Source organism: Leptopilina heterotoma, unplaced genomic scaffold (genome assembly GCF_015476425.1).
Source record: "Leptopilina heterotoma isolate Lh14 unplaced genomic scaffold, ASM1547642v1 Lhet_246, whole genome shotgun sequence".
Taxonomy (NCBI): Eukaryota; Metazoa; Arthropoda; class Insecta; order Hymenoptera; family Figitidae; genus Leptopilina; species Leptopilina heterotoma.
In genome coordinates, this window is record NW_025110962.1 from 809,112 (window position 1) to 831,367 (window position 22,256).

The 22,256-nt window shown below is 27.0% G+C and overlaps 2 protein-coding genes and 1 pseudogene across 2 annotated transcripts; all 3 read right to left on the reverse strand.

Moving 5' to 3' along the window:
* Positions 1-4,664: 4,664 nt before the first annotated feature.
* LOC122503156 (probable cytochrome P450 28d1) lies at positions 4,665-7,089 on the reverse strand. Its single transcript, XM_043613602.1, has one exon. It carries the CDS (start codon positions 7,002-7,004, stop codon positions 5,475-5,477), a length of 1,530 nt encoding a protein of 509 aa, XP_043469537.1. The 5' UTR covers positions 7,005-7,089; the 3' UTR covers positions 4,665-5,474.
* Positions 7,090-11,124: 4,035 nt separating this feature from the next.
* Positions 11,125-16,488, reverse strand: LOC122503167 (annotated as a pseudogene).
* On the reverse strand, positions 14,584-16,363 carry LOC122503154 (cytochrome P450 6k1-like). The gene has a single exon (XM_043613599.1). The coding sequence runs from the start codon at positions 16,243-16,245 to the stop codon at positions 14,836-14,838; it is 1,410 nt and encodes a 469-aa protein (XP_043469534.1). The 5' UTR covers positions 16,246-16,363; the 3' UTR covers positions 14,584-14,835.
* Positions 16,489-22,256: the final 5,768 nt, after the last annotated feature.

Below are 22,256 nucleotides of genomic sequence, written 5' to 3' on the forward strand. Positions count from 1 at the left end.
TAAACGGTCGGTCATGCCGTATAAGGGTCACTTTTTTTGGTCGAACTGGTCTCGGGCTTGGTCCTGGGCTTGGGATTAGGCTTGGGCTTACTCCTGGGCTTGGGATTAGGCCAAATACGGTCAAATTAAATCAAAAAGGTCAATCATGGTCCGGTCACAGGAAAAGAAACTGGCCCCACGTTGGGCGCCATTTGTAAGGGTGGAATTTGCAATATAGAATTTTTTCAAAGAAAAATAAAACGTCACAAATTTACATCTCGACCCGTTACTCCGAAACTAACTTCACCACAACAAAATCTTCACAAATCTCATCGGGGAGTTCCTCTTCTCCAAGCTGCGATGTAAAAACAACTTTGTCAATGGACCATTCCTTTTTACACAAATGACCGTTGAGACGCTACCAAATTATAACGACTTTGGCACTCTCAACCGTTTACAGCACAAACAAAAAATAGAAATAAAACACTAAAAACTCTTAATTCATAAAAATAAAACCCATTTATTAATTAAACCAAATAAACTCTAAGTTAAATAACAAAATATAAAATAAAATATCTTTAACAAAAATCTTGATAATTGACACTAGTCAAAAACCACGTCGCGACTACTTGAACCTCTGCAAGTAAGTGACAAGCAAGTGTAAATCCGATCTCCTCATCACCGGTTGGCTTCCTCATCATATTTTGCTTCTTCCTTTTTCCTATGGAAAATTGGGAAAAACCCTTCTTTCTTATCCCCACTGTACAGCACCTAAAATGGTCTTGGAAAGGGTCATTGGTCATGTGACGGTCTCTGGCAATTAATCATGCGCGAAATCATTTAAATTCAGATTTCACGAATGACACAGGTCTCGGGTTGCTGAACCAAGGACACACACAAGGGACTTGACAAGAAAACAAGACAAAACTATGATAAGAGAGAGAACGACGAACAACTTACTATAATGAAATTTACTTTTCCTACACACGACAGATTTGGAGAAATAAGTAACGATTCACCTCGTTACAAGTTTTTAATATCACATTAACTTTTATCATCAGAACTCCTTTTCTATTTTACGAATAAAATTATTTACTGTAGCTGAGTCATTCCATTATATTTCGAATAAAGTCGTCGCCGATTAATTTTAAAAAATTATAATATTTTGCAGGAATAATTTTAAAGGCATTAGGATCACTGAACAAAAAGAATTTTTTAAATATTTTTAATATTTAGTGTAAAATAAGCATCTAAAGTATATGAGATCTGAAAAATTGTCACTTTTTCATCTATTAGAAAATATTAAAGAAATCATATAATAATTTACTATTATATATAATTTACAATTAATTATAAGAAATATTAAGGGGACATTCCAGTTCAAAATGTCAAAAAAATCGATTTTTTTTTTGTTTTTATTTTCTGATTTCTTATAGTGTCAAGAATACCCTCCTATAATATTATTGCAAAATTCGAAGTAAAACATAAAAGTTATACATCCTTATTCTTCGCCATGTCAAAGATGTTTTTGTATGCGGATAAGCAATCGAATGATTTAAATGTTTTTTCATTTGCATTTTTTAAAAAAGACAAACAAAAATGTATTTGGTGTTGCTGATCACAAATTAGATATCAAATTTTCAAAATTCAAAATGGCGGATCCAATATGGCGGAAAAGAAAATTTTTTAATTTTAATTTTTTTTTCGTCGGCCATATTGCATCTGCCATTTTTAATTTTGAAAAAATGATGTCATATTCGTAATCAGCGACCCCAAAAACCCCCCCGTAACGATTTTCAAGCAAATCCAATGATTTTGAAAAAAATGTCCGCCATATTGGATCCGCCATTTTGAATTTTAAAAATCTGATTCCATATTCGTAATTAGCGACCTCAAAAACCCCCGACTAACGATTTTCAAGCAAATCCGATGATTTTTAAAAAAATATTTCGAAACTTATGAACAAAAACTTTAAATGCGTTTTTCTCAAAATGTCTTTTTTTGATCTGGTAAGAGTGATATCTCGAATTCTTCTGAAGCGATTTTAAAAAATCAAACGGCTATTGATTTAGCGTCATCATGCCTATAAGTGGAACCTCAAAAACTGAAAAATTTCCAACTCCTCTTTTTTTTATAAGAGAAATTCTGAATAAAAACACCTTTTTTTGGCATATTATGGGAAAAAAGTACTCTAAAAAAAGGGGGGGAAGAAAATTCCACTTTTTTGAGGTTCCACACCCAAAGAAATATCTAACGAAAAGAATGTCACTTTGTTTTCGGTTTTACCTGTTTTAGAAAGTTTGGAATCGATCTTACCACCGAAAATAGGCATTTTCAAAAATGGCGTATATCGCCGCCATTTTGAAATAAAAATGAAAAAAAATTTTTTTTACAAATTCTTAAATAAATTATTTATTACATGTAAAAGAAATTTCGTAAATAAATGTCATAGTTATTTTAATAATATATACTAAAAAGCCTTCTTTTTGCCTGTTTTGAACTGGAATGTCCTCTTAAATGAAAAAATGATCTTAAAGTTCACCTGTCAAATAACCTCATTTTGCAAATTTCATCCACTAAATGTGAGAATCGTGAATGAACAGGCAATTCAAATTGGCACTTTGCTTATTGTCACGATTTTTGAATGTAAATAACTTTCTTGGAGAAAAATGAAAAATTATAAAAATTTGAGCAATAACAATAGGTAAGTATTTAAAGAAATTAGATTGATAGTAAAAAAATAAACAAACCTAAGGAGCTATATAAATCTCTGTAACCACGTGACCAGAATTTGAATTTCCTTTAATGCCGTTTAAGGGAATCATTAGTTTCGAATTTAATGCCCTTTAATACCTTCAACCAACTGTAGCCTTTAATGACATTGAATTCGTTTTATACGTTGCTTAATAAAGAAAAATGAATGTCAACTAATTCATTTTAGAAAAGACTTAATTTTAATCGCTGTTTAATGTCTATTAATGAATTGAAGATTAAAATTTTTAAAGGAGGGAGGTCGATAAGGCCTGTTTTCGGTCCTCTTGAAATTTTCATTTAGGGTAAGTCAGGGGGAGATGGCCATAGTTTTTTTAAAGTAGTGTAAAATTGATAAAAAAGCTTTTTTTGTCTAAACTTTTATTGATAATTAAACATTGAACACTTAACTTGAAAATAAAGAAACATAAAATAAAATATTTTCATTGCAACAATCTTAAAATTTACATTTTCGAAAAAGTGCATTTGGCCATTTCTCTGGAATGTCCGGGTGAGATGGCCACTACCTATAATTTTTGGCTTTTATCTTAAATTTAATTTTTAATCGTTCACATCACTTTCCTCTTTTTCTGGTCGCATTTTGAAAATTTTTCATGGGGTTCAGAGCAGTTTTCATGTAGCCACAAGTGTCAAATTCTGCATTGAATTCAATCTTCAATTAATGTCGTTCGGTTGTAACTTTTAGCACAACCTACAAATAAATCTCCATCTCTGGTGTCAATTAGATCAATTATTTTGTTCTCAGACATTTTTAATTTGCTTTTCTTTAATATTTCTCAAGTATCTAACATTAACATAAAAAAATTTTAAATAAAAGTCATTAATGGCCATCTTACCCAAAAATTCATGATAAAAGTAAACATCAAAATATTAAATAAATAAAATAATTTTTCCTTTCATTTTTCGTTTATATCGAAGCGTGGGTTATACACTACTCAATAAAACTTAAATTTAAAAATTATGTTAACAAATAACAATATAGCAACAAGAAATCTGAAATTTTCAAATTATTTTGGACCCATGCAAAAAAAATAAACAAGGATTACACTTACAGCTTCATTATTTTTCATCAAATTATTGTTTAGATTTATTATTAATCACAAAAGGTTGAAGAATAACCCATAAAAAGTGATATTTCTTTACAAATTTTGTAAAATATTCGAACTGGCCATCTCTCCCATATGGCCATCTCCCCCGGACTTACCCTAAATGCTTTAAATACATTTTCCAACCAAAGAAAAATGATAATTTTGATGATTGGAAGTTAAATGAGGGTGTTTGGAGCATATTAACCCCTAAATATTCCAGTCAATATATCTTTTGAATAGAAAAAAAATATTTATAGCAAAGGAATTTAATTAAAAATTTATTAAACCAATTGCATGTATTCTTAAGAAATTTTTACAAACATTAATAGCCTATGAAATTAGAGCATTTAATTAAAATTAAATAATTAAAAAGAATATCAAAAGCGTCTAATTCTGCGCACTGTGTCAATTGCTGCGCGTCAGTTTACTAATAAAAATTGTAACACCAACCAATAAGTTAGCAGCAGTATAGTTTCCTAATTAAAAATAATCTTGCAAAAAATGATTACCACAACTTTTCTTTTCTCTCAGTGCATATTATGCATTTTCACTAAATCTTTAAATTTTCTTCAGTTTCATTATTCTTCTGGTAACTATTTTATCAATGTTCTTATATATATAAAAGTCTCGTAATTCTTTTAATGGTGTAATGTAATTATTCGTTAATTATTTGGTATTACTGTATTTGGCATTATTGTTATTCGTAATGGCAAATTTTTTTGATAAATTAATTTGACAAAGAATTTTGTAAAATCCATTTATTTAAATAAAAAGTAAGAATATAAATTTTTTATGTTTTAATTTTTTTCCATTTTTGAATATTTAAATTCTCAATGTGCGTAGACAATTGCGTGCATTATTAATTTTTGATTAAAAAAATCTTTTTCTAAAATTTTCTTTTCTTTTATGCTATTTATTAATATTAGTAAATTATTCTTTTACTTTATTTAAAAATTGTTTTTTAAATTAAATAATGCATCTTCAATCAATGTAAAGCTGGCATAATATTACCTATAATTTTTGCTCGGTCTCTTTCTTCAGTCCTTGTCACCAATTATTAATAAGCATACAATTATTGTTTAGAAATATACAATTATTATTTATCACTATACAATTATTACAGTAACAATTATATTATATATTTTATTTGAAGCAAAAGAAATGTTTTAAATAATTGTTTTACAGTTTTTAATTATTAGTATACAATTACATTATATTTTATTTTAAGCAAAAGAAAAATAATTGTACTAAACATGTCTCTGAGAAGTCAGCGTCGACCTTTAGTGTCGAAAACAATTATTTAGGGTTTCTGGAGCCGAAAATATCACTTTCACATTCACCAAACAAACAAAAACATTTTTAATTCACTTTTTAGACCTTAAATAGTTTTTAAAAAAAGGTTTTAATTTTTATAGTTTTTTGCTGGAAAAATTATTCTTTAACGCCAACTTCAGGTACTTTAATTACTGATTTTTATAATCAAAATCATTGAAATCTCTTCTACACCGGTCACATTTTTAAAAAAAAATTTGAACAACTTAAGAACAGCAGAACAAGAAATCTTAGTTTGAAAGTTTTTCCGTAAAATCACTGCAACTATCCCTGCTATCTGGGTAACAATTTAAGAACTTAAATTTAAGATTTTAACGGTGTTAGGGTCACCCAAAAACCACCTTTTGCCGTATTCAGAAAACTGGTCTCATCTCTCTTGATTGGATAAATCATTTTCGGCGAAACGTCCACTTGAAAGTCTTTGAAAATCGTGAAAATTGCCACTTTTATCATAATTAGAGCCAATCTCATTCCAACGCACACTCGCGGTCCTTCGCCAAATGGAAGAAAAACAAATTTATTCCTCTTACTTTTCTCACTATCATCGAATCTTTCAGGATCAAATTTTTCCGGTTCGTTCCAATATTTCGGATCCATTTGAAAACCAAAGGAAGAAACAGCAATCGTGTGTCCCGGTTCAACAACACACGATAAACCATCAGAACCCTCAAGTTTCGTTCGTTTTGTACAAATTTTGAAGAATGCTCCTACAATATGATGCATCCTCTGCGATTCGGATAAGACCTTCTCCAAGTATGTCATTTCTTTCAAGGAATCGTAAGTAATTTCCCCATTGTATTTTGTGTCTAATTCTTGAATTTCCTGACGAACTTTCTGTTGAATTTCAGGATGAGCGGCTATTTCGGTTATTAGAAAACTCATTGTTTTTGCTGACGTTTCGTAAACATCGGCTGCAAACGACAACATGTGCGCTGCAGCAAGTGTCTCTTGATTCATATTTGTACCATGAGATTTTTGATAATCAAGCACAATTTGCATAAAATCGTTATAAGTTCCTTTCTCCCTTTGTCTATTTGCAATAATGTTCTTTGCAATTTCTCTGAAGTACTGATCAACCTCAATTGGTGTCAATGCGAGATTCATAATCTTCGCCAATGATGGGATGAAAAACATTATCATCTGATGTATTCCCGTACTCAATGATGGATTTTCAAAAATCTTGTTTAATATCTGATTGTACGTCATCTCACCATTTTTCGGTTGTAATTCCTCTTGGAAATTATGAGCCTCGATACCCATTCCAGTCGATGATATTTCACCGGTAAATTTATGACAGAGCTTGTTGAGATCTAATTCCTTTTCTGTTTTACATTCAGTGTGCAAGTATTTGGACATTTTTGTCGACACTTTCAAAACAAGGGACATTAGGATTTTTAATTTCATACTGGAGAAACTATTTGACAATGGTGCACGTGCTTCTTTCCATTTCTCGCCACTCACGAAAAAGGGATTCAAACCTAAGAGTTCGTCACGTTTGGAAGAATTTATTTGCATGGGATTCTCACTGAATGAGGAGAAATTTGTTAGAAAAACATTCTTGACGATTTCGGGGTCACGAATAAGGAGTAGTGGTGAGAAGAGACGATAATAGCCGTACATGCTGTAATTTTTGCCTGACTTGTAGAGTTCTTCGCACACGGTTGCCATACTTTTTTGTGTCGTAAACACTGGTAGCATGTGTCCTAGTCCTGGAATTGCCCCTTTCGCCGAGGGTACTCCTTGTCTTTGCCAATAATTGTACTGCCATGATAGATAAAAATAAATTAAAATTAGCACAAAAACAATTGCAGCAAGAATCGAGGTAAGTTCCATTCTGAACAAGAGCTCGTTTGTTACTGATGATGATTTTTTTTCTGCTCCAATGCTATATGCACATATAAATTTACACGAATAGACGCAATAACAATGATGAAAGACTTTAGCGCTCAAATATGGTACAGCAGTTAATATTCAACACTGTCCACTCCACTAGATTACGTCACTAATTTTCTGAATGTCATCTTTTAAACTATGCTAACGAATCTATTTTTCTAAAGAAAAAATTTTTCCATTTAATAAAAAATTTCACGTTTTAAAAAATCGCTCTTTCTATAAAAAATAAAAATCGTTAATTTTAAAGTTTCTTTTTTAAAAACATTTTTACATAATGTTCCCTGTTTTCTTTAAATAACGAGCAATAATAGCTAACTTCTTATTTCCTTTTTAAAATAGAATTAGCATTTTTTAAAATATAATTCATTTTTAAAAATTTTAAATAAAATTTAAAATAAAACCTGGAAATGTCAGGGAATTTTATTAACCTTGAAAAAATCGGGAAAAGTCAGGAAAATTTCGATCGAAATGATTGCAGAAATTCAATTATTTTCAAAAGTAGTAAAATTCTTCTCAGAAATTCAATTATTTTCAAAAATTTTAATAAAATTGTTGTCAAAGTTTTAATTATTTTCAAAAACTTTTCTCAATTCAATGATTTTTTAATATCTACTACTTTAATAAAAACTCCTAAAAGAATTCAATTAGTTTGAAATATTTTAATAAAATTCTACGCAAACATTTAATTATTTTCATAAATAATAAATATTTCACAGGAATTCAATTATTTACAAACTATTTTCATATATTATTCAATTATTTACATAAATAATAACATTTTTTATAGGGATTCAATTATTATCATAAATAATAAAACTCAATGCTGAATTTCAATTATTTTCAATACAATTTTCATCAAATTTCTCGAAAAATGCAATTATTCTTAAAAAATTTATTAAAATTTGTCAAGAGAATTCAATTATTTAAAAATTTGTTGATAAAATTCTTTATGCAAATTCAATTTTAAGAAACATTCAACTGTTTAATAAAATATTTATTTTTATAGTTAAATAATTGAATTCTTGTATAGAATTTTCTAATAAATATTGATTTAAAAATGAATTTCAAATTAAAGTCTTTGAAAATTTGAACTTTTCATACTATTAAGAATTAAGAATTTTATAGAATTAATTTTTCTCAATAAGTTAAATGGATTTTTTTTTAATTATACGAAGTTTTTAATTTCTAATATATTTAATTGAAGAATGTCAGAATAATCGAAATTTCGTAAAATTAAATTGTAAGCAAAAGAATTTGAAAATTTACAAAGAACATTTTCAAAAATTATTTTAAAAAATTGACTTGAAGAAGAATTTATTTTAGTTGAAAATTCTAGAAATGAATAATCGCAATGATGAAAGTAATTTTTGAAGAAGTTACAGTAACTTTAAAAAACCTCTTGTCAATTATTTTAAAAAATAATAAAAATTTCACAGGAATTTAATTATTTACAGAATTTTTATAAATCTCTTCACAATAATTCAATTATTTTGATAAATAATAACAATTTTTAGTGATTTAATTATTTTCATAAATAATAAAATTCTTTTTAAAAATTCAATTATATAAAAAAATTTGTTTAGGAGAATCCACATATTTTATACAATTTTAATAAAATTTAAAAAAAATAATCAAATTATTTTTAAAATAAAAAAATGACATAAAATATTCGAAATAATTCAATTATTTTTATAAATAAAAAAATTCTTCGAAACAATTGAATTATTTTCATAATGAAAAATTATTCTTGACAAAATTTAAAAAAAATTTTTTTAATTTTAATAAAAATCTACTAAAACATTTTGAAAAATAATAAAATTTTTTACAGGGATTCAATTATTTTTATAAATAATAAAATTCTCTTGAGGAATTCAATTATTTTCATAAATAATGAAACTCATTACAGAATTTCAATTATTTCAATTATTCAATAAATTATTTACTTTTGTATTTAAATAATTTAATTCTCGTAGAATTTTCTAATAAAAATTGAAACGGGAATATGTAATGTTTTTTTTTCCAAAAGAAAAAAAATGTGTTTGTGAAAAATGTTATGTTATTGGAGAAATAAAAATTATGCATAAAGTGGGTATATTTCCTATTTCTTAATCATAATTTTTTAACAATTAACAATTTTCTAATTTTTTTTATAAATAAAAAGGAGAAAAACTTGCTTAATTTGGATCAGTCAAACGAAATTAGTTATAGAAAAAAGCATATAATAATAAACAGAATGGGTAATTTTTATTTGTTAATTATATTTTTTTTTTAAATATTCTAATTTCAAATATTATTCTTTATTTTCCGTTTGAGAGAAAATTTAAGGGAATAATAAATTGTACGGAAAAGAATTTTTTTTCCGTTTGAGAGGAAATTTAAGGAAATAATAAATTGGACAGATCACAGTGATGAGATAAATATTTTCAGTAAAACTATACCTACCTTCTTCTTTTTTTTTGAACACATGGGAGATACGTGTAGATATACACTTTATTAATTACAATAATTTTACGCCACTTATACTCGTCTGAGATTTAAATTATAGATATCCACTCACTCAGTTGCTGTTGTGCATATGGGTGTCGGAGTTCCAACTCGTTAATGATTACAGGGCCAAGTTCGCAGGCATATTTCAAAAATCAGTTTCATAACATTTCGGTTCAAAGTTCATTCAATTCGAAATTCTTCCCAATAAACGTAAAATCAATATATTTAATTTAAATAATTTTGGTAGAAGAGAAAAATTTTATAAACTTATCCCTCTTCATTAAATAACCGAAATAAAAATTAATACCTAATCAAAAACAATTAAAAATTTTTGTTTTTAATTTTTAGAAATCATTGTAAATTAAACGAAAACATTTGGACAATGATTAAAATATATTTACTTCAACGTTTCGAAATCTAAATGATTTACTCGAAAATAAAATTTTATTACTTTAGGAAATAAAATTTTATTACTTTAGGAAATAAAATTCCAATTATCAATAGAAAATAAAATTCATAACTGAAATTTCTTAATGTTAATAAAGTATGAATTTATTAACACGTGAAATAATATTCTCTCGCGCGTTATTTTAATGTCTTCGATTAATATAAACAAGTAAAAGATTTAAGAAATCAAGAGAAAATTGAAACATTATGATTAATTTAATGTATGTTGAAACTTCAAAGTAGTTGCCGCGAAAAAAAAGAGAAACAAATTTCTACATATAAGAAAGTAATTGAAATTTTTTAAAAATCCTCATACAAGATATGTGATGTATGTCAGTTTTTAAGACAACTTGACACTGATATTTCCTCTAAAAATTCTACACGGAAATTTAATGAATTTCATTTCTTCATCAACATTGCAGATATTTCTGGATTTTACCCATAAAAAAAAGTAAAGTCAAGTATTTTAAATATTCTAGAATATCTGCAGTTTTTTGTGAGAATATATGAAGACATAGTTTACTGAAAGGCTTCGCACTCGCGTCTACTTATACCTACTATTTACTACTTTTTTTACGATTCACTACTATTTGGATACTTTTTTTGAATTTGAGATACTAAAAGCTACTTTTCTCTCTTTTTTTTTAATTTGCACTACTTTAAATCCGCTAATAATTAAAATAAAAAAATTATTCTCAAAAGTTTTAATAAAATTCTTCTTAAAAACAGTTCAAAAAATTTTGATAAAATTCATTGAAACAATTTAATTTTTTTCAAAAATTTTTGCAAGAATTCAATTATTTTCACAAATAATAAAATTCTTCACTGAAATTCAAATATTTTTAAAATCTTAAAAGCAAAAGAAAAAAAAATTTCTCGAACGAATTCGATTATTTGAAAAAAAAATAACAAAATTCTTCGCAAGAATTCAATTAATATCACGAACAACAAAATTTTGAACACATTTTTCGTAAAATAATTTAAAAATTTTCAATTATTTCCAAAAACTTGATATCAATTCGTTGCAAGAATTTCAATTATTTTTATGAAATTAAATAATAAAATTATTCACAGAATTTCAATAATTTTTAATGCAAAATTTAAATGAATTCCTCGAAAAATGTAATTATTTTTCAAAAATTTTATTAAAATTCTTTGAAAGAAATTATTTACTTTCTAAAATTTTGGTAACATTTGTTTAAAAGAATTAAATTATTTTCTTAAATAATGAAATTTATCGCAAAAAATTCAATTATTTTAAATACAATTTTAATTAAATTTATCGAAACAATTAAATTATTTTCTTTTAAATAATCATAAAATGATTCTTACTAAAACCTATACTATTTACTACTTTTTTACGATCCGCTACTATTTGTATACTTTTCTAAATTTGGGACACAAAACGCTACTTTTTTCTTCTTTAAATTTGTATCACTTTAAATTAGCTAATAGATGAACTCAACAAAATTATTTTCAAAAATTTTACTGAAATTCTTCTTAGAAGCAATTCAAAAAATTTTGATAAAATTCTTTGAAACAATTAAATTATTTTCAAAAATTTTTTGACATTTTTCGCAAGAATTCAATTATTTTCACAAATAATGAAATTCTTCGCTGAAATTCAAATATTTTTAATATCTCAAAACCAAACGAAAATTTGTCAAAAGAATTCGATTATTAAAAAAAATTAATAAAATTCTTCGCAATACAACAAAATTTTGCACACAGGAATTCAATTATATGAAATGCAATTTTATAGAAAATTTTTGGAAAGGAATCAATTATTTTCAAAAATTTTATTTAAATTAAATTCTTTAAAAGATATTAATTATTTTTTCTAAAATTTTGGTAACATTTGTTTATAAGAATTGAATTGTCTTCATATAATATAATACAATATTTATTACCAGCATTCAATTATTTTTAATACAAATTTTAATTAAATTATTCCAAACATATTAAATTATTTATTCTTTTAAATTTTCTTAAAATGATTTAAAAAATTTCAATTCTTTTCAAAAATTTTTATGAAATTCGTTGCTAGAATTCAATTATTTTCATAAATTTAAGTAATAAAATTTTTTACAGGATTTCAATTATTTTTAATGAAAATTTAAATAAATTCTTCGAAAATTTATCGCAAAAAATTAAATTATTTTTAATACAATTTTATATAAATTATTCCAAAGAAATTGAATTATTATTTTAAATTTTCATAAAATAATTCAAAAAAATTCAATTCTTCCTAAAAATTTTAATAAAATTCGATGCAAAAATTCAATTGAATTGCGAATTTCGAAAAGGGCTCAACTCGGTTTTTTTAAATTTTACAGGAGAGACAGAAAACGTTTTATTTCAAACAGCTTTAATTAAAAGAGTCCAGTTTTTTTTCATAGTAATTAGATGCTATTTTGTATGAGAAAATGATAAAATAATAGTCTTAAATTAAAGTGGGTTAAAGAAAATTGATAATATAGTTGTCAGAGTTGAGCCCTTTTCGAAATTCATGAAAATAATTCAATCGTTTTAATCATAAAAATATATTAATTAAATATTTTACTATCGAAAATCAAATCAATTACTTTTTTATTTAATTTCAAAATGTAATAACTTTTTTTTGAGCTCAAAAACAATTCAGCAATAGGTTAGAAAACAAACAATCTTAGGTTAAAAGTCAAAGGAAAACACAGTTTAATACATTTTTCTCCGTTAAAGTACCTCAGATGAAATTTTCCTTTCAAGAAAACGTCAATGAATATATAATAATGCAAAAAATAGAAAAAAGTGAAATTTGAAAAAAATCCGAGTTGAGCCTTTTTCGAAATTCGCAATTCAATTATTTTCAAAAATTTTTGCATAATATTTGTAAGAATTCAGTTATTTTAAAAAATTATGCAATTCTTCAGTGAAATTAAGATATATTTTCAATGTATCAACTATTTTCATAAAATTTCTCAAAAGAATTCAATTTTTAAAAAGACAAATTAATAAAATTCTTAGCAAAAATTCTCAATTAATATCATGAAGAACAAAATTTTCACAAAATTCAATTATTTGAAATAAAATTTTCATAAAATGATTTAGCAAAATTCAATTCTTTCCAAATTTTTTTATAAAATTCGTTGTAAGAATTCAATTATTTTCGTAAATTTAATTAATCAAATTCTTCACAGGATTTAAATTATTTTTAATACTTACAAATTTAAATAGATTCCTCGAAAAATGTAATTATTTTCAAAAATTTTATTATAATTCTTCGAAAAAAATGAATTATTTTCAACTATTTTAATGAAATTTGTTGTATGTACCTATTAAATTTCAAGAAATAATCAATTATTCTATCATATATTTATTTTTGTATTATTAAATAATTGGATTCTCGTAGAACATTCTAATAAAAATTGATTTAAAAATGAATTTCAGTTAAAATTTAAGATCATAATATTATTGATTATTAAATGCTTTTTAGTTTGAATTTTTAGAAATAGTTATATTTCAAAAAGCTTTTACTTTAAAAGTATTTAAATTTTAATTCCAGTAAGAAAATAAATAATTTTTTTTAAATATAATCGAAGTTTTGAAGAATTCTAACTTATAGAGTTTGGAAAGTAATTGAATTTCATATAAAATTTTAGAATTGAACTTATTACCAGAATAAGAGAAAAAGTGGAAATAATTTTTTATTGCAATGAGGAAAGTGTCAGGAAAATAAAGAATCAAATTTTTGTGATTTTTATGAATTGACTACAACGAGTTTTTTAGTCGTTAAATTAAATTTTTCGATAGTTACTTTTTTACAACTTTTTACAGTCTTATAAAAACTATTTTTTTGCTACTTTTTTAAAACTAAATTATTGAGTACGAAGCCGGTACTAAAAATAACCCTATTTCAATAATTACAGTTTAGTTAAGAAAAAAAGAATGCTTTTTCACCTTCCGCGTTACGTGTGGAGTTTGCAATTTGCGTTTCTAGAGGAAATGGGAAATAATCTTTTTCTCCTCTCTCTCTCTCTCTCTCTCTCTCTCTCTCTCTCTCTCTCTCGCTAAACGTAATATATTTGCGCCAAAGAAGAGAGTACTTTATGATGAAGCATAAATCTTTGCCCCTGCAAAAGCGAGTGTGAGTGGGCGGTACACCATATATGATAGTGAGACGTACAATAATAAATTTGATCCATCTGCGCATTGTATAGATTCAACGACTATTCAAGAAATCTAACATATATCTCAACAATGATGACCTAGAAATCTCCCGAACGCTATTTACAGCGATTTATCATTCATTCCAAAGAGGGTCAAGTTCCCTGTTTTAAATTGACATTGAGAGTCGCAATATTAATCATATCACTGCTATAGCTATAGCTATTGCACTTTAACTTTGTCTTTACATTATTTAAAATTGCATATAAAATTTATAAATTGAAAATTAAACAGAAATTTGAAAAAAATCGGACTTTTTTTTATTAAAAACATTAATAACTTTTTTGTTTATAAATTTTTTATTTTTTTATAACGCCATTCGATAGAACGCATATGAAAACATAAGAAATGATGATTGATGATTTTTTCTATCAATTTTTAAGTAACGAAATAAGTCCTCAAACTTCATGTCAAAATTTTGTACATTTGGGCGTTAAAGGGTTAAAGGATCTATTGTCTACCATAGTTTGCCATTTTTTACCCATACTTCCATTTCCACGCCGGATTGCATCAAACTTGCGAAACTTGCAGAGCAAGCTTGCTGCAAGTATAAAAATACAAATTTGCAAATTATTTAGTAAAATAGTGGAAGTAGTAGGAGCAGTAGTAGAAGTAGTAGTCTATGCTACTATACTTAGACTACTACTCCTACTGCTGCTGACTCACTAGTAGACAAAGCACTAGTTTTCAAAGGCAGGATCTTCACCCAAAACCCACCTTTCGGAAAATTCAGAAAATTCGTTTCATCCCTTCTCATTGGAACAATCATTTTCGAAGAAGGTTGAACAGAAAAATCCCTCAAAATACCAGAAACTGACAGTTTCATCAAAATTAAGGACAACCTCATTCCAATACACATTCTCGGTCCCTCGCCAAACGGAAGAAAAGCAAACTTCTCTCCATTATTCTTCTTCTCATCATGATCGAATCTCTCCGGATCAAATATTTCCGGATCCTTCCAATATTTCGGATCCATTTGAAGACCATAGGCAGAAATAGCGACCATTTGTCCTGGTTCAACAACACACAATAAACCATCCTTTCCTTCAAGTTTTGTCCGTTTGGTGCAAATTTTAAAGAAGACTCCTAAAATATGGTTCATTCTTTGTGATTCATTGAGGACTTTGTCGAAAAATGTCATCTCCTTAATAGCATCTAAGGTCAATTCACCGTTGTACTTGTCGAGTACTGCGGTAATTTCTTCACGCACTTTGTTCTGAATTTCTGGTCGATGGGCCAAATCGTTGAGTAGATGACTGATTGTAATTGCTATGAGTTCATAGAGATCGAAAGCGAACGATAACATATGGGATGCTGCGAGTAATTCTTCATTTTCAGTAATAGAGTGAATTTGTTCGTAATCCATAACAATTTGGAGGAAATCGTTGTGAACTAATTTTTCCTCCTTTCGTTTTTTGATGATCTTCGTAGCAATTTGACGAAAATAGTGATCAACTTCTTTGGGTGTAAATCCGAATTTCATCAATTTCGCGAATGCGGGAGCGTAGAATAACATCATTTGTTGGAGTCCTGCAGCAAGTGATGGTGTTTCGAAAAGTTTTCCAATTACTTTATTATAATTCTCAACACTATCTTTATCTTCCTGAAAATTCCCATCTTCGATTCCGACTAAATTCGACGACACTTCGCCTGTAAATTTATTCAACAGTTCTTTAATATTCAAGTCGAATGTTCCTTTCGTTTTCGATTGTTCCTTCAAGTTGGTATTCAGTTTCAAAACACACGTTCGTACAAGAGGTAGGATCGATTTTATTTTCAAACTCGATAAACAATTTCCCATTCTAGCACGTCCTTTTTTCCACTCGTCGCCTTTTTGAAAGAAAGGATGTCTTCTCAAAAGTCCGTCCTTTTCGGGACAACTGAGTTCAATTGGATTTTTACTGAATGAGGAGAAATTCGTCGAAAGGACATTCTTGATAATTTCTGGTTCACGAATTAGAATTACAGGCGAGCAGAAATGATAGAATCCACACATACTGTACTCTTTTGTTTCGTTGTAGAATTTTTCGCACAAAGTTGCCATATCCTTTTGAATAGTGATCACGGGTAGTATGTGACCTAATCCCGGAATTATTCCCTTGATCGTAGGTATTCCTCTTCTTAGAAAATAAGTGTACTTCCACAGTAAAAAAATGTGGAGGAAGAATACCACGAACACCGTGGAAACAAATAGAGGTTCCATTTTTTACGAAGGATCACAAATTACTGCGGAGAAATTTTTTTCGATCATAAATGAAACACAGTGAAGCGCAATGAGGAAAAAAATTATCAAACGTCAAGTCAAGAGATAAAAAATGTCGGAATATAATAAAATAATTTAGATTATAGTTTATATTCATCACTGGTCTTCTTCGAAAATTTGTTTACTTGTACAAAAATTTAGGGATCGAATGAACAACAAAAACGTCGATAATAAACGTCTTGAATCAAAATTTAATTACTTATTAAGGGATAGGTTGAATGTTTTTTATACGCTAAGAATTTTAAGAACTGTTTATGACAATCCTCAATTAAGTCAATATATTTTTGGAAATGCGGAGACCAACCCACAGACGCATACATCAATTTAGAGACAAATGCTGGAAGTAGTACGTATTCACTATTAAAATTTAATCAATGATTAAATCCTGAATCAATTAATCATAAGGCATTCAACTGGCTTTCATCATTGATTAAATTTTAATTGAGGTTAGTGGAATTAGCCCTTAGAGACTAAACCATGCTGATAAATAAATATAACATTTGCAACGCTGCTGTAAAAAACCTCACAAATGCACATTTCAAATATTTTCGAGAAGTTATTAATAATATAAAATGGACGATAATTTTCAACCTGTTCCTTATCGCCTTTTTAAAGACAGGACAAAGTAACATTATTACCCAGTAAAAAAAACTAATTCAAATGAATTGAAACGAATTAACATTTTTGGTAGGCTCCAATTCGTATTTGTCACAAAGCGGGATTCACTCAAGCTCTTTGTATATTCAATTGAATTTAATTCAATATGTACCAATTTGTCCAAACGAATTCGCATTCGAAAGAAATGGCCAAGGAATGCATTGAATTCGTGCTAACGAATTGAAAAAAATTAAAGGCTCAAAACTTGTCCAGTGAATTGGTACGGATAGAAGGTTCGGAAGTTCAATACAGTTTCACGAATTCAGGAAAATTGCATCATGGCTCCAATTCGTATTTGTCACAAAGCGGGATTCACGAAAGCTCTTTGTGAATTCTTTTTAATTCATTTCAATTAGTTTTCGTTTACTGGGTATCTTCCTCAAAAAGAGGGGGAAAAAAAATAAAAAAAAAAATTTTTCAATTCAATGATATTCAATATAAGGTTTTAACACAAAAATTTTAATTTATTTTCCCCTGACTTTTTCCTGATTTCTAGACAGAACTTTGACTTTTTCCCTGACCCTAAAGAATATTCTGATTCACTCAAAAGTTATTAGATACTTAGAAAAATGTTCTAATTTATATTAATTTAAGAATTTCTTTAATTGTAAAATTATTCGAAAACGTCAATAGTTTTATTTAAAATAAATATTTAGTCTTTATTTTTTTTTTCATTAGAATTAAAATTATTTTCATCATTTCAATTCAATTATTATTTTTTATAATTTTCAAATAAAATTCTTCTTTAAATCAATTACTTCAATTATTATTCATTTAAACATTTTCAAAACAATTTATTCTACAGAATTGTTAGTTAAAAGTGCAAAAAATAATAATTGAATTCTACGAGAATTTTATTAATAATTTTTAAAAATATTGAATTTCTTTTAAAAAATTTAATGAATATTTAACTGAAATTTATTATATTAAAGAATTTTATAACAATTTTTGAAAATAATTGAAAAATTTTTAGAGAATTTTTTTAAAACTTTTAAAAATAATTGAATTCTTGAAAAGAATTTAAATAATAATTTTTGAAAACAATTTGAATTCATGCGAAATTTTCGACAATTATTTAATTTTTGAGAAGAATTTAGCTAGGTATCTATTTATAAAGATAATTTAATTCTTCACTGAGAGAAATGGATAGTCAGATTTTGATGTTAAAAAGATGATGTTACACGATACTATCATTATGCTACTGCCAACCATCACAGATGCTAAAAAAAATATAGTTATGCTACCCCGTACTACCAAGATGTTACTCCTGATGATATTGATGGTAACGGTGACTATCTAGATAGCTGTCTGTATACGTAGCATTAAAGATGGTCACCCTAACCACAATTATGTTACCCACTACTATAAATTTCTCTCCGTGTTGACGAGAATTTTTAAAAAATTTTAAAAATAATTTGATTTTTGTAAAGTATTTTATTATTTTTCAAAAGAATTGAATTCTTGTGAACAATTTTTATATTTATCAAAATAACTGAATTTTGGTAAAAAATTTTATTAAAATTCCTTAGAATAATTGATTTTATGGAAATAATTTTGTTGTTTATCAAACTAATTAAAATCTTTTGCAGAATTACTAAACATTTTTGAAAATAATTGATTTCCTGCGACGAATTAAATGTTATTTATGAAAATATTTGAATTATAGCAACAAATTTTATTGAGTAATTAAATGTTTTTTAAAATTGAATTCTTTCCTCAAGTTTTATTAAAATTTTTCACGTTAAATCGTTAGGTGTTGAAATAACACTAAATTGGATTATTTTAATTTTTTTTGTGTTATTTTAATACCTAACGATTTACCGTGTTAATAATAATTGCATTTTTCAAGGAATTTATTTAAAATTGTATTAGAAATATTTTAAATACGGCGACGAAAATAATTGAATTCCTAAATGAAATTTTTTTATTTATGAAAATAATTGAATGTTTTCGTAGAATTGTATCAAAATTTTTGTTTCTATAATTAAATCGTTTTATAAATTTTATAAAAATAGTATATATTGAGAATTATTTAATGTATTTAATAATTTAATAACTTAATTTATTACTTATTTTTTGTCCTACAGGTTAAACGAGGGTCGAATAAAGGCCGTTACATTACGTCAAAATTTATGTGACATTTGAACAATTTTTTAACCTACATGTCAAAAGGATTCTTAAAAATACCTTCACGATACGTCAAAATCTATGTTAAATTTGGAATAATTTTTGACCTGCGGCTAAAAAATGGCCTAAAACTTTTCGTCAAAATCTATGTGTATTTTGATCTATTCTTCTACCAACAGATCAAAATACGGTCAAAAAGAGCCATTAAATTAAGTCAAAATTCTGCAGCAAAAAACATGTCAAGCAACATAAAAAGGTACATTATTAACAAGAAATACTAAACTGTGTATTAAAGATTAGTACAAAAAAAATTTCCAAAAAACTTAAAAAAAAAAAAAAAAAAAAAAAAAAAATTTGACCGAACATAATTTTTACATGTAAATCCAAAAAAATGGGCAGAATTGGGTAATTAGGGACAAAGTTAGAGCATTTTAAAGTTGGCGAAAACCCCTCAAAAACCACAAATTTTTCAGCCTATTTTTGTCACGTTTTACAAAAAAAAGTCGAAAAAAATATTTTTTCTTTATTCGCACAAAAAGGGTTCTTTGCAGAAAGTCCTAACGAGTCAGAAAAACGTGGGCTGAGTCAAAACAGATGATTAGAAAAAAAGTTATAGCAATTTAAAAATGGCGAAGTGTCCAAAAAACGCTCCAAAACAACCGAAAATTTAAGGGTTGAAAAAACGCCAATTTTTGGCATGTTTTACAAAAAAACTCCTTAAAAAATGTGTTTACAGAATTTTCCCCAAAAGAAATTTTTTTCAGAAACTCCTAACGAGTCAGAAAAATGTAGGCTCAGCCGAATCGGATAATTAGAAAAAAAGTTATAGCAATTTAAAGATGGGTATACGTTAAGTGCATTTTTGCATTTCAAAAATGGCCTGATCAAGGACCCATTTCTGGGCAATTTTGACAGTTATGACGTCATTTTTCGAAATTTTTCCGAAATTTTTTTTTTTTTACCTAAATGATATTTTTTAAAATCCTTTGAACTGGAGCATCTCTGGGACTCACCAGAAGTGATTTTAGAATAAAAAAAAAGTTTTGAAAAATTTTTTTCAAAGTTGATAAAAATTAAGAAAAAAATTTTTTTTCACGTTGCCGAAAAAAATTTGGCTTTCTAAACAAATCAGAAGTGTGTAGGAAAAAAATGAGCCGAATGTGGTAATTAGGGACAAAGTTAGAGCAAAAATTCCAAAAAATTTATTAAAAAGAAAAAATATGTGTGCAAATTTAGCAAGAAAAAAAATGCAAAAAATTTTTTCTTCATGACGCCCTTATAGTTCTAAGTTTATATACTCTTCTGGAGTGTAAATCCAAAAAATTGGGCAGAATTGGATAATTAGGGAGAAAGTTAGAGCAATTTAAATTTTGACTATTGAAAAAAAAAAAATTTTTAAAAAGGTTTTTTGCAAAAAAAAGGAATAAAAATTTGTTTTACAGAATTCGCACAAAGAGGGTTCATTGCAGAAAGTCCTCACGAGCCTGGCGAACCAAGTCTGAGTCAAAACGGATAATTAGGGACAAAGTTAGAGCATTTTAAAGTTGGCGAAAACCCCTCAAAAACCGCAAATTTTTCAGCCTATTTTTGTCACGTTTTACAAAAAAAAGTCGAAAAAAATATTTTTTCTTTATTCGCACAAAAAGGGTTCTTTGCAGAAAGTCCTAACGAGTCAGAAAAACGTGGGCTGAGTCAAAACAGATGATTAGAAAAAAAGTTATAGCAATTTAAAAATGGCGAAGTGTCCAAAAAACGCTCCAAAACAACCGAAAATTTAAGGGTTGAAAAAACGCCAATTTTTGGCATGTTTTACAAAAAAACTCCTTAAAAAATGTGTTTACAGAATTTTCCCCAAAAGAAATTTTTTTCAGAAACTCCTAACGAGTCAGAAAAATGTAGGCTCAGCCGAATCGGATAATTAGAAAAAAAGTTATAGCAATTTAAAGATGGGTATACGTTAAGTGCATTTTTGCATTTCAAAAATGGCCTGATCAAGGACCCATTTCTGGGCAATTTTGACAGTTATGACGTCATTTTTCGAAATTTTTCCGAAATTTTTTTTTTTTTACCTAAATGATATTTTTTAAAATCCTTTGAACTGGAGCATCTCTGGGACTCACCAGAAGTGATTTTAGAATAAAAAAAAAGTTTTGAAAAATTTTTTTCAAAGTTGATAAAAATTAAGAAAAAAATTTTTTTTCACGTTGCCGAAAAAAATTTGGCTTTCTAAACAAATCAGAAGTGTGTAGGAAAAAAATGAGCCGAATGTGGTAATTAGGGACAAAGTTAGAGCAAAAATTCCAAAAAATTTATTAAAAAGAAAAAATATGTGTGCAAATTTAGCAAGAAAAAAAATGCAAAAAATTTTTTCTTCATGACGCCCTTATAGTTCTAAGTTTATATACTCTTCTGGAGTGTAAATCCAAAAAATTGGGCAGAATTGGATAATTAGGGAGAAAGTTAGAGCAATTTAAATTTTGACTATTGAAAAAAAAAAAATTTTTAAAAAGGTTTTTTGCAAAAAAAAGGAATAAAAATTTGTTTTACAGAATTCGCACAAAGAGGGTTCATTGCAGAAAGTCCTCACGAGCCTGGCGAACCAAGTCTGAGTCAAAACGGATAATTAGGGACAAAGTTAGAGCATTTTAAAGTTGGCGAAAACCCCTCAAAAACCGCAAATTTTTCAGCCTATTTTTGTCACGTTTTACAAAAAAAAGTCGAAAAAAATATTTTTTCTTTATTCGCACAAAAAGGGTTCTTTGCAGAAAGTCCTAACGAGTCAGAAAAACGTGGGCTGAGTCAAAACAGATGATTAGAAAAAAAGTTATAGCAATTTAAAAATGGCGAAGTGTCCAAAAAACGCTCCAAAACAACCGAAAATTTAAGGGTTGAAAAAACGCCAATTTTTGGCATGTTTTACAAAAAAACTCCTTAAAAAATGTGTTTACAGAATTTTCCCCAAAAGAAATTTTTTTCAGAAACTCCTAACGAGTCAGAAAAATGTAGGC